Here is a 13803-nt window from a genome sequence, read left to right as displayed (position 1 = left end):
CATAGAATGAGTTTGGGAGTGTTCCTCCCTCTGCATAATTTTGCAAGTGTTTGAGAAGGATAGGTGTTAGCTCTTCTCTAAACTTTTTTTTTTTGCGGTACGTGGGCGTCTCACTGCCGTGGCCTCTCCCGCTGCGGAGCACAGGCTCCGGACGTGCAGGCCCAGCAACCATGGCTCATGGGCCAAGCCGCTCTGCGGCATGTGGGATCCCCCCGGACTGGGGCAGAAACCCACGTCCCATGCATCAGCAGGCAGACTCCCAATCACTGCACCGTCAGGGAAGCCCTTCTTCTCTAAACTTTTGATAGAATTCGCCTGTGAAGCCATCAGGTCCTGGGCTTTTGTTTGTTGGAAGATTTTAAATCACAGTTTCAATTTCAGTGCTTGTGGTTGGTCTGTTTATATTTTCTATTTCTTCTTGGTTCAGTCTTGGAAGATTGTGCTTTTCTAAGAATTTGTCCATTTCTTCCAGGTTGTCCATTTTATTGCCATATAGTTGCTTCTAGTAATCTCTCATGATCCCTTGTATTTCTGCAGTGTAAGTTGCTACTTTTTCATTTCTAATTCTATTGATTTGAGTCTTCTCCCTTTTTTTCTTGCTGGGTCTGGCTAATGGTGTATCAATTTTGCTTATCTTCTTAAATAACCAGCTTTTAATTTTATTGATCTCTGCTATCGTTTCCTTCATTTCTTTTTCATTTATTTCTGTTCTGATTTTATGATTTCTTTCCTTCTGCTAACCTTGGTTTTTTTTGTTCTTTCTCTAATTGCTTTAGTTGTAAGTTTAGGTTGTTTATTTGAGATGTTTTTTGTTTCCTGAGGTAGGATTGTATTGCTATAAACTTCCCTTTTAGAACTGCTTTTGCTACATCCCGTAGGTTTGGGTTGTCGTGTTTTCATTGTCATTTGCTTGCAGGTATTTTTTGATTTCCTGTTTGATTTCTTCAGTGATCCCTCAGTTGTTTAGTAGTGTATTGTTTAGCCTCCACATGTTTGCATTTTTTACAGATTTTTTCCTGTAATTGATATCTAGTCTCATAGCGCTGTGGTCGGAAAAGATACTTGATACAATTTCAATATTCTTAAATTTACCAAAGCTTGATTTGTGACCCAAGATATGATCTATCCTGGAGAATGTTCCATGAGCACTTGAGAAGAAAGTGTATTCTGTTGTTTTTGGATGGAATGTCCTATAAATATCAACTAAGTCCATCTTGTTTAATGTCATTTAAATCTTGTGTTTCCTTATTTATTTTCATTTTGGATGATCTGTCCATTGATGAAAGTGGGGTGTTAAAGTCCCCTACTATTTTTGTGTTACTGTCGATTTCCCCTTTTATGGCTGTTAGCACTTGCCTTATGTATTGAGGTGCTCCTATATTGGATGCATAAATATTTAAAATTGTTATATCTTTTTCTTTGATCAATCCCTTGATCAGTATGTAGTGTCCTTCGTCTCTTGTAATAGTCTTTCTTTTAAAGTCTATTTTGTCTGATACAAGAATTGCTACTCCAGCCTTCTTTTGGTTTCCACTTGCATGGAATATCTTTTTCCATCCTCTCGCTTTCAGTCTGTATGTGTCCCTAGGTCTGAAGTGGGTCTCTTGTGGACAGTATATATACGGGTCTTGTTTTTGTATCCATTCAGCTATTCTATGTCTTTTGGTTGGAGCATTTAATCCATTTACATTTAAGGTAGTTATTGATATGTATGTTCCTATTACCATTTTCTTAATTGTTTTGGGTTTGTTATTGTAGGTCTTTTCCTTCTCTTGTGTTTCGTGCCTAGAGAAGTCACTTTAGCATTTGTTGTAAAGCTGGTTTGGTGGCACTGAATTCCTTTAGCTTTTGCTTGTCTGTAAAGGTTTTAATTTCTCTGTCAAATCTGAATGAGATCCTTGCTGGGTAGAGTAATCTTGGTTGTAGGTTTTTCCCTTTCATCACTCTAAATATGTCCTGCCACTCCCTTCTGGCTTGCAACATTTCTGCTGAAGGATCAGCTGTTAACCTTATGGGGATTCCCTTGTATGTTATTTGTTGCTTTTCCCTTGCTGCTTTTAATATTTTTTCTTTGTCTTTAATTTTTGATAGTTTGATTAGTATGTGTCTTGGCGTGTTTCTCCTTGGATTTATCCTGTATGGGACTCTCTGTGCTTCCTGGAGTTAATTGACTATTTCCTTTCCCATATTAGGGAAGTTTTCAACTATAATCTCTTCAAATATTTTCTCAGTCCCTTTCTTTTTCTTTTCTTCTCTGGGACCCCTATAATACGAGTGTTGGTGCATTTAATGTTTTCCCAGAGGTCTCTGAGACTATCCTCAATTCTTTTCATTCTTTTTTGTTTATTCTGCTCTGTGGTAGTTATTTCCACTATTTTATCTTCCAGGTCACTTATCCGTTCTTCTGCCTCAGTTATTCTGCTATTGATTCCTTTAGAGTATTGCTAATTCGATTTATTGTGTTGTTCATCATTGTTTGTTTGCTCTTTAGTTCTTCTAGGCCCTTGTTAAACATTTCTACTAACTTTTCCGTTCTATTTCCAAGGTTTTGGATCATCTTTACTATCATTACTCTGAATTCTTTTTCATGTAGACTATTTCCTCTTCATTTCTTTGGTGTGGTGGGTTTTTACCTTGATCCTTCATCTGCTGTATGTTTCTTTGTCTTCTCATTTTGCTTAACTTACAGTGTTTAGGGTCTCCTTTTCGCTGGCTGCAGGTTCTTATTTTCCATTGCTTTTGGTGTCTGCCCCCAGTGGGTAAGGTTGGTTCAGTGGGTTGTGTAGGCTTCCTAGTGGAGGGGACTGATGCCCGGGTTCTGGTGGATGAGACTGGATCTTGTCTTTCTGGTGGACTGGACTGCATCCAGTGGTGTGTTTTGGGATGTCTGTATCTTATTATGGTTTTAGCCAGCCTCTCTGCTAATGGGTAGGGTTGTGTTCCTGCCTTGCTAGTTGTTTGGCATAGGGTGTCCAGCAGTGTAGCTTGCTGGTCATTGAGTGGAACTGGGTCTTAGTGTTGAGATGGAGATCTCTGGACGAGCTTTCGCCGTTTGATAATATGTGGAGCTGTGAGGTCTCTGGTAGACCAATGTCCTGAACTTGGCTCTCCCACCTCAGAGGCTCAGGCCTGACACCCGGCCGGAGCACCAAGACCCTGTCAGCCATGCGGCTTAGAAGAAAAGGGAGAAAATAAATAAATTAATTAATTAAATTAAATAGTTATTAAAATAAAAAATAAAACAATTATTAAAAATAGAAAAGTTTAAAAGTAATTTTAAAAAGAAAGAGGGAAAGAAGAGAGCAACCAAACCAAAAAAAGCAAATCCAATGATAACAAGTGCTAAAAACTATACATAAAACAAAACATGGACAGACCGAAACCTAGAACAAATGGTAAAAGTAAAGCTATACTGACAAAATCACACAAAGAAGGATACACATACACACTCACAAAAAAGAGAAAAAAAGGAAAAAATAATATATATATAAAAAGGAAGAGAGCAACCAAATAAATAAACAAATCTGCCAATGATAATAAGCTCTAAATAGTAAACTAAGATAAGCATAAAACCAGAAACAAATTTACATGCAGAAAGCAAACCCCAAATCTGCAGTTGTTCCCAAAGTCCACCACCTCACTTTTGGGATGATTTGTTTTCTATTCAGGTATGCCAGTGATGCAGGGTACAGCAAGTTGATTGTAGAGATTTAATCCACTGCTCCTGAGGCTTCTGGGAGAGATTTCCCTTTCTCTTCTTTGTTCGTGCAGCTCCTGGGGTTCAGCTTTGGATTTGGCCCCGCCTCTGCGTGTAGGTCGCCGGAGGGCATCTGTTCTTTGTCTAGACAGGACAGGGTTAAAGGAGCAGCTCATTAGGGGTCTCTGGCTCACTCAGGCTAGGGGGAGCGAGGGGTATGGGATGCGGGGTGAGCCTGCGGCTGCAGATCCTGGTGTGACATTGCACCAGCCTGAGGCGCACCGTGTGTTCTCCCGGGGAAGTTGTCCCTGGATCACGGGACCGTGGCGGTGGCGGGCTGCACAGGCTCCCAGGAGGGGAGGTGTGGACAGTGACTTGTGCTCGCACACAGGCTACTTGGTGGCTGCAGCAGCAGCACCCAAAAAAATGGTTTCTTGCCTTTTCGGCAGCTCCATGCTTTTTCCAGGACCCCCTCCTGGCTAGCTGTGGGCACTAGCCCCCTTCAGGCTGTGTTCATGCAGCCAACCCCAGTCCACTCCGTGGGATCTGACCTCTGAAGCCCGATTCTCCGCTCCCAGCCCCGCCTGCCCCGGCGGGTGAGCAGACAAGCCTCTCGGGCTGGTGAGTGCTGGTCGGCACCGATCCTCTGTGCGGGAATCTCTCCACTTTGCCCTCCGCACCCCTGTGGCTGCGCTCTCCTCTGTGGCTCCGAAGCTTTCCCCCTCCGCCACCTGCAGTCTCCGCCTGCTAAGGCGCTTCCTAGTGTGTGGAAACCTTTCCTCCTTCACAGCTCCCTCCCACTGGTGCAGGTCCTGTCCCTATTGTTTTGTCTCTGTTTGTTCTTTTTTCTTTTGCCCTACCCAGGTACGTGGGGAGTTTCTTGCCTTTTGGGAGGTCTGAGGTCTTCTGCCAGCGTTCAGTAGGTGTTCTGTAGGAGTTGTTCCACATGTAGATGTATTTTTGATGTATTTGTGGGGAGGAAGGTGACCTCCATGTCTTACTCCTCCGCCATCTTGAAGGCCCCCCTGACTGTTTTGTTAATACACAATGAATGCTTCACTGAAAATTCCATTCGCTGTGACCTGGACTTTAATATGCAGCTGGAAAGTTCCATACATTTGCCAAATCTGTCTCTGCTGTGCATGCAGTTCTCCTTGTCAATATTCTTGTAATGTGTGCTTAACTTTGTTTTCCTATGTGTGTGTGTATTTATATCCAAACTTTATTTAGAGTAGTTTTATATTCAGAGCAAAACTAAGAGGGAGATACAGAGATATACCCACTGCCTGCACACATGCACAGCCTCCCAGTTATTAATATCCCCCACCAAATGGTGCAACTTTTTCCCAAGGATGAACCTGTGTGGACACCTCATCATCACCCAAAGTTCGTGGTTTACATTAGGGTTCACTCTTGATGTTGCAGTCTATGGGTTTGGACAAATGTATAATGACGTGTATCCGTCATTACAGTATCATATAAAGTATTTTCATTGCCCTAAAAATCCTCTGTGCTCCACCTATTCATCCCTCCCACTTCCCAACCCGTCAACCACTGATCTTTTTGCTGTTTCCATAGTTTCACCTTTTCTAGAATGTCCTAGGGTTGGAATCATCCTGTAGTGGCCTTTTCAGATTGTTTTCTTTCACTTAGTGCATTTACATTTCCTCCATGTCATTTCATGGCCTGATAGCTCATTTCCTTTCAGTGCTAAAGAAGTTTCCATCCTATGATATAATTTTTGTGGTAAAGGGACATGATAATTCCAGAGTGTGTAACCCAAGCATTACGTGAATGAACCAGAACTTTTCTTAGCTTAGACATGCTTTCCCATTAATGATGTGATGTTATATCACCGCACAGCAGTAAGGCACATAGGGTGACCAACCCTCCCAGTTTGTCCAGTGCTGACCCAGTTTTAGCACTGACAGTCCTGCACCCAGAGAAGAACTTCAGTGTCAGATACATGGGAGGGTTGCTCACCCTAAGTCGATTTTTAAAATCAAAGATACAAATTCACAGCTATAATATAGAATAATTACTGTAAAAGGCCAAGATATTGTGATTCAAATATGAATATGAATTACAAATGGCTATAGATTCTTTAAAGGACGGTCTTGCTATCTTTATATATCTATATCTATGGCTTGTCTGTTTAAGCAGCAGGATTCCCCCCACGCCTTGAAGGTAAAAGTGGAGATATTTGGTGCCTTAAACAATGGTTTTGACATTTCTTTTCTCTGCAGACTCACTGGATCCAGTGTTCCTGACCTTATTGTGAGTATGAGCAACCAGATGTGGCTACATCTACAGTCTGATGACAGCATTGCCTCGCCTGGATTTAAAGCTGTTTACCAAGGTATGGCCCGAACACACTTAGCAGCATTTAAAACCAGCTTTCCTGCAGAGGGCCAGGACCATTTTCTATGTGTTAGGTGTAAATAAAACTGACAAGTCAGAACAATGTTTAAAAATAAGGACTAATTATTTGCAACTTCTGTAATTAAAGTTCTACTTATAGCTTGTTTTTGCAAGGGAGAAACGTTAACTTCTCGAAAGCTTGGCTCGCCGTTACTGTGGCAAAACGAAGATTGAGATCAAGTATAAAATGTAAGCCAGGAAATGTGTTCACACTTGTCGATCTTGGCATTTTAGCTCTTCCCGAGGGAAGTTGTTATGCTTATAACTAAGGGAAGCATTTTGAACAAAGTATGAATTTGAGTGGCATCAACTCGATGAAGTTTATTGTATACATCCTCAGGTACAAATGTGTGGGTTTCTAATGGAAGACAGGGAAATCTAGACAGAGTTGGAAAAAATCTACTAAGTACTTGTATAGGAGAAAAATAACCTTGCTTTGAGAATTATGAGTTATGCTTGCTCTGGAGAAGAGAATGCTCCTTCAGGGAGGTTGGCTTCGTCTCTGAGTCACGAGACGTCACGAGAGTCACGAGAGTCACTTGTTTATTTTTGTTTTTATTTCCATTACTCTAGGAGGTGGATCAAAAAAGATCTTGCTGTGATTTATGTCACACAGTGTTCTTCCTATGTTTTACTCTAAGAGTTTTATAGTGTCCGGTCTTACATTTAGGTCTCGAATACTTTTTGAGTTTATTTTTGTGTATGGTGTTAGGGAGTGTTCTAATTTCATTCTTTTACATGTAGCTGTCCAGTTTTCCCAGCACCACGTATTGAAGAGACTGTCTTTTCTCCATTGTATATCTTTGCCTCCTTTGTCATAGATTAGCTGGCCATAGGTGCATAGGTTTATCTCTGGGCTTTCTATCTTGTTCCATTGATCTATGTTTCTGTTTTTGTGCCAGTACCATACTGTCTTGATTACTGTAGCTTTGTAGTATAGTCTGAAGTCAGGGAGTCTCATTCCTCCAGCTCCGTTTTTTTCCCTCAAGACTGTTTTGGCTATTCAGGGTCTTTTGTGTCTCCATACAAATTTTAAGATGATTTGTTCTAGTTCTGTAAAAAATGCCATTGGTAACTTGATAGGGATTGCATTGAATCTGTGGATTGCTTTGGGTAGTATAGTCATTTTCACAATATTGATTCTTCCAATCCAAGAATGTGGTATATCTCTCCATCTATTGGTATCATCTTTAATTTCTTTCATCAGTGTCTTATAGTTTTCTGCCTAAAGGTCTTTTGTCTCCCTAGGTAGATTTATTCCTAGATATTTTATTCTTTTTGTTGCAGTGGTAAATGGGAGTGTATCCATAATTTCTCTTTCAGCTTTTTCATCATTAGTGTATAGGAATGCAAGAGATTTCTGTGCATTAACTTTGTATGCAGCTTTACCAAATTCATTGATTAGCTCTAGTAGTTTTCTGGTGGCATCTTTAGGATTCTCTATGTGAAGTATCATGTCATCTGCAAACAGTGACAATTTTACTTCTTCTTTTCCAATTTGGATTCCTTTTATTTCTTTTTCTTCTCTGATTGCCATGGCTAGGACTTCCAAAACTATGTTGAATAATACTGGTGAGAGTGGACATCCTTGTTTCGTTCCTGATCTTAGAGGAAATGCTTTCAGTTTTTCACCAGTGAGAATGATGTTTGCTGTGGGTTTGTCGTATATGGCCTTTATTATGTTGAAGTAGGTTCCTTCTATGCCCACTTTCTGGAGAGTTTTCATCATAAATGGGTGTTGAATTTTGTCAAAAGCTTTTTCTGCATCTATTGAGATGATCATATGGTTTTTATCCTTCAATTTGTTAATATGGTGTATCACATTGATTGATTTGCATATATTGAAGAATCCTTGCATCCCTGGGATAAATCCCACTTGATCATGGTGTACGATCCTTTTAATGTGTTGTTGGATTCTGTTTGCTAGTATTTTGTTGAGGATTTTTGCATCTATATTCATCAGTGATACTGGTCTGTAATTTTCTTTTTTTGTAGTATCTTTGTCTGATTTTGGCATCAGGGTGATGGTGGCCTCATAGAATGAGTTTGGGAGTGTTCCTTCCTCTGCAATTTTTTGGAAGAGTTTGAGAAGGATGGGTGTTAGCTCTTCTCTAAATGTTTGAGAGAATTCACCTGTGAAGCCATCTGGTCCTAGACTTTTGTTTGTTGGAAGATTTTTAATCACAGTTTCAATTTCATTACTTGTGATTGGTCTGTTCATATTTTCTGTTTCTTCCTGGTTCAGTCTTGGAAGGTTATACCTTTTTAAGAATTTGTCTGTTTCTTCCAGGTTGTCCATTTTATTGGCATAGAGTTGCTTGTAGTAGTCTCTTAGGATGCTTTGTATTTCTGCGGTGTCTGTGGTAACTTCTCCTTTTTCATTCCTAATTTTATTGATTTGAGTCCTCTCCCTCTTTTTCTGGATGAGCCTGGCTAATGGTTTATCAATTTTGTTTATCTTCTCAAAGAACCAGCTTTTAGTTTTATTGATCTTTGCTACTGTTTTCTTTGTTTCTATTTCATTTATTTCTGCTCTGATCTTTATGATTTCTTTCCTTTTTCTAACTTTGGGTTTCATTTGTTCTTCTTTCTCTAGTTCCTTTAGGTTTAAGTTTAGATTGTTTACTTGAGATTTTTCTTGTTTCTTGAGGTAGGCTTGTATAGCTATAAGCTTCCCTCTTAGAACTGCTTTTGCTGCATCCCATAGGTTTTGGATTGTCGTGTTCTCATTGTAATTTGGTTGTAGGTATTTTTTGATTTCCTCTTTGATTTCTTCAGTGATCTCTTGGTTATTTAGTAACGTATTGTTTAGCCTCCATGTGTTTGTGTTTTTTATGTTTTTTTTCCTGTAATTCATTTCTAATTTCATAGCGTTGTGGTCAGAAAAGATGCTTGATATGATTTCAGTTTTCTTAAATTTACTGAGGCTTGATTTGTGACCCAAGATGTGATCTATTCTGGAGAATATTCCGTGTGCTCTTGAGAAGAAAGTGTAATCTGCTGTTTTGGATGGAATGTCCTATAAGTATCAATTAAATCTTTCTGGTCTATTGTGTCATTTAAAGCTTGTGTTTCCTTATTTATTTTCATTTTGGATGATCTGTCTAGTGGTGTAAGTGAGGTGTTAACGTCCCCCACTATTATTGTGTTACTGTTGATTTTCTCTTTTATAGCTGTTAGCAGTTGCCTTATGTATTGAGGTGCTCCTATGTTGGGTGCATATGTATTTATAATTGTTATATCTTCTTCTTGGATTGATCCCTTGATCATTATGTATTGTCCTTCCTTGTCTCTTGTAACATTCTTTATTTTAAAGTCTATTTTATCTGATATGAGTATAGCTACTCCAGCTTTCTTTTGATTTCCATTTCCATGGAATATCTTTTTCCATCCCCTCATTTTCAGTCTATATGTGTCCCTAGGTCTGAAGTGGGTCTCTTGTAGACAGCGTATATATGGGTCTTGTTTTTGTATCCATTCAGTGAGCCTGTGTCTTTTGGTTGGAGCATTTAATCTATTCACGTTTAAGGTAATTATCGATATGTATGTTCCTATGACAATTTCCTTAATTTTTTGGGTTTGTTTTTGTAGATTCTTTTCTTTTCTTGTGTTTCCCACTTAGAGAAGTTTCTTTAGCATTTGTTGTAGAGCTGGTTTGGTGGTGCTGAATTCTCTTAGCTTTTGCTTGTCTTTAAAGCTTTTGATTTCTCCATCGAATCTGAATGAGATCCTTGCCTGGTAGAGGAATCTTGGTTGTAGATTCTTCCCTTTGATCAATTTAAGTATATCATGCCACTCCTTTCTGGCTTGTAGAGTTTCTGCTGAGAAATCAGCTGTTAACCTTATGGGAGTTCCCTTGTATGTTATTTTTCATTTTTTCCTTGCTGCTTTCAATAATTTTTCTTTGTGTTTAATTTTTTCCAATTTGATTACTATGTGTCTTAGCGTGTTTCTCCTTGGGTTTATCCTGTATGGGACTCACTGCACTTCCTGGACTTGGGTGGCTAGTTCCTTTCCCATGTTAGGGAAGTTTTCGACTATAACGTCTTGAAGTATTTTCTCGGGTCCTTTGTCTCTCTCTTCTCCTTCTGGGACCCCTATAATGCGAATGTTGTTGGGTTTAATGTTGTCCCAGAGGTCTCTTAGACTGTGTTCATTTCTTTTCATTCTTTTTTCTTTATTCCGTTCCGCAGCAGTGAATTCTACCATTCTGTCTTCCAGGTCACTTATCCATTCTTCTGCCTCAGTTATTCTGTCTTCACTATCATTATTCTGAATTCTTTTTCTGAAAGGTTGCCTGTATCCACTTCATTTAGTTGTTTTTCTGGGGTTTTGTGTTGTTCCTTCATCTGGTACATAGTCCTCTGCCTTTTCATCTTGTCTATCTTTCTGTGAATGTGTTTTTTGTTCCACAGCCTGCAGGACTGTAGTTCTTCTTGCTTCTGCTGTCTGCCCTCTGGTGGATGAGGCTATCTAAGAGGCTTGTGTAAATTTCCTGATGGGAGGGACTGGTAAACAGACAATTTTTAAACAGAGAATTTTTACTGACACACACAAGATCTATTATTTGAAAGAAATGGCTCATGATAAACTACAATCTAAGAAAATATACAATAAGAATTCAGAATAAAACATTAATATATGTTCCACATAACTTTTTTTAAAATTAATTAATTCATTTTTATTTTTGGCTGCTTTGGGTGTTTGTTGCTGTGCGCAGGCTTTCTCTAGTTGTGGTGAGTGGTGGCTACTCTTCGTTGTGGTGCACGGGCTTCTCATTGAGGTGGCGTTTCTTGTTGCGGAGCACGGACCCTAGGCGCACAGGCTTCATTAGTTGTGGCATGCAGGCTCAGTAGTTGTGCCTCGCGGACTCTAGAGTGCAGGCTCAGTAGTTGTGGTGCATGGGCTTCATTGCTCTGTGGCAAGTGGGATCTTCCCAGACCAGGGATCGAACCCATGTCCCCTGCATTGGCAGGCGGATTCTTAACCACTGTGCCACTAGGGAAGTCCCCACATAACTACTTAAATTGTCAAAACTTTAGATACTTTCCTTAAGTTTCAAAATTCTAAGGAAGTAACAAATTTAAAAGAACAGTAATACAATAAAATTGGTGGTTATTTTTTTGGGATTATTTTACTGTAGGGGAACTGTTACTAAGAAAGAAATAATTTGTAAGTTATTGTTGGGAAAAATTAGGAAAGTGACATGGGAGGAGATGCAGTTGATTATTACCCTGTGGATATTGAAGACTTCTGCATCTATTAGCAATTTTGTTTCCGTGTTGCTAACGGTGTCTATATGCATTTTCTTTGAATTCTTCTTCAGAGCAGTTTGTTAAATATCTTACTGATTTCTTCATTAATTACAGAGTTCATTGAAATCTTTGACATGACAGATGTGTGCATACATAAGTGAAAATGAAAGAAATATTAATCTGGAGAGCTGGGATTTTATTTTCTTCAGTTTTACTTTGTGAATTTGAATAAAGAAACAGTATGCTTTTGTCTTCCAAGTGTCCACTGTAGGGTAGTCAGGAGCTGGAAAAAAAGCAGCTAGTGGTTACTGCATACCAAGCCAATGAGGCAGGTAATTAAAAGCGTCTCCCAATGTCAAAACAATAAAGATGGTAGGTGATGGTGTCATGAGTCCAACAGTGAAGGCAGCATAACAGGGCTACACCCTTGCCTTGTGGGATGAAGGATAATAGTCACAGCGTTGAAAAGTCCTGTGGTGACGAGGGGTCTCCACAGAAGTGTCCTTATATACAAAGTGTGAAAGACTCCTCCTTGCTGGAGACATGGGCTGCGATGGGGACTTCATGACTCTTTTTTAATAAGAAATGCTACGAGAAAAAATAGTATTTACATCCCATGCAAAGGTTAGGACTTGAATGCACAGATAATTGCTGAATACTTCTGACATTTGGGTTTTTAGAGTTGACCTTTAATTGAACTTCTACATGACTGTACCTTATTTAAGAAAGCACAGCAGAGATATAATCCTTTCCACATGACCTGCACTGGCTACTGCTTTTGGTAGAATCTAAATGCATCCGTGAAATACCAGACACTTCCCAACAGGGCAAATGACAGTAAATTAAGTCATGCAGTTTGAAGATACATATCATACAGACTAGGATAAAGACTCGAGAGAGGAGCATCTCTCCTGGATTGAGGATCCTTAACTACTAAGGGATGTCAGTCTCCTCAGTTACAATACAAATGTTCTTCCAACCGTCCTGTTTCAGTTTGAACGACCATACAGTATTCATTATAATCACATTTACTTCTAATTAGTAGTCTGTTAACAGTCTCGATAGCCTATTAGTGGCTACAGCCTAAAATGTCATGGAAATGTGGATGGCTGTCAGTCCTTGAGAAACTGCCAGTTCAAAGCCATTTATTATTTTTGACAGAACAATATTCTGTAGTTAAAAAGATAATTAAAATGAGGACTAATATAAGATTTGAGAACTTTAAAAATTGAGAGAATATATCAAAAGAAGACATCCTGTGGACCTAGAGATTATCATACTAAGTGAAGTAAGCCAGAGAAAGACAAATATCATATGATATCATTTATGTGGAATCTAAAAGGAAAAGATACAAATAAACTTATTTACAAAACAGAAGTAGAGTCACAGATGTGGAAAACAAACTTATGGTTACCCAAAGGGAAAGGGGGAGGGAGAGATAAATTAGGAGATTGGGATTAACATATACACAATACTATGTACAAAATAGATAAACAACAAAGACCTACTGCATAGCACATGGAACTATACTCAATATTTTATATATTATATACATACATATAACTGAGTCACTGTGCTGTACATCTGAAACTAACATGACATTGTAAATCAACTATATGTCAATAAAGAAATAAAGTAAAATTAATTAATTAATTAATTTAAAAAAAGAAGACATTCTTGAAACTGTTATTTCCAGAGTGCTATATTAGCTATCAATTGGAGATAAAATAAAAACCATTTGTGAAGGTGAGCATCAAATACATAAATAATTACACTATTTGATTGAAAATATTGTTGTGTATTGTATTATCAGAAAATATATACAGCTGCTACTTACACACGGTTTCACTTTCTAGGTTTTGATATTGCGTGATTTTAACTAACACCACTGTGATAGTTTAGCATACAGGCTCTGAAGCCAGAGTACCCAGGGTCCTCACTGGGCCACTTAGCTGGGCAAGCTGTTTAACCTCTCTGTGTGTCAGACTCCTCATTTTTTTAAAAAGGGAGAAAATAATAATGACACCAATTTCATTAGTATGTTGTAAAAATCAGTTGACCTAAAATGTGGAAAGCACGTAGAGTGAGAAATGCTAACTATTATTTGCATACGCATTTTCCTCTTTTAATTTTGAGTTTATTCTACCAGTAAGAATTTTTTATTGCTTATAGTAAAATATGTAAGAATTGTAAGTGCCCTTTCCAGGTTACTTCCTCCAGGCAACAGCTCTCAATATTTCCTTGTGTGTCCTTCCAGGATTTTCAATACATACAACACCAAGCCTGAAGTCATGCTTTGTCTCTTGGCTTATAAACTCTAGATGAACGTTGATGGACAAGAAATGTCACACCATCTTATTTTAAAATCAATTTGAATTTCTTTCAGAGACTCCATCCTAACCACGAGGCAGTAAATTTAATCTTGGTTGT

The 13803-nt window shown here is 38.8% G+C and overlaps 1 protein-coding gene across 1 annotated transcript in view; it reads left to right on the top strand.

Annotated features, from left to right (window-relative positions):
• CSMD1 (CUB and Sushi multiple domains 1) overlaps positions 1–13803 on the top strand; it is a 1400820-nt gene that overhangs the window by 1020672 nt on the left and 366345 nt on the right. Inside the window, exon 12 of the mRNA XM_060136411.1 lies at positions 5944–6056. Coding sequence (XP_059992394.1) covers positions 5944–6056 — 113 coding nt within the window. The remainder of the gene's footprint in view (positions 1–5943; positions 6057–13803) is intronic.

Source organism: Lagenorhynchus albirostris, chromosome 21 (assembly GCF_949774975.1).
Source record: "Lagenorhynchus albirostris chromosome 21, mLagAlb1.1, whole genome shotgun sequence".
In the NCBI taxonomy this organism is placed as follows: Eukaryota; Metazoa; Chordata; class Mammalia; order Artiodactyla; family Delphinidae; genus Lagenorhynchus; species Lagenorhynchus albirostris.
The sequence above is the reverse complement of the archived record's forward strand: the minus strand, read 5'-3'. Positions and strand labels throughout refer to the sequence as shown.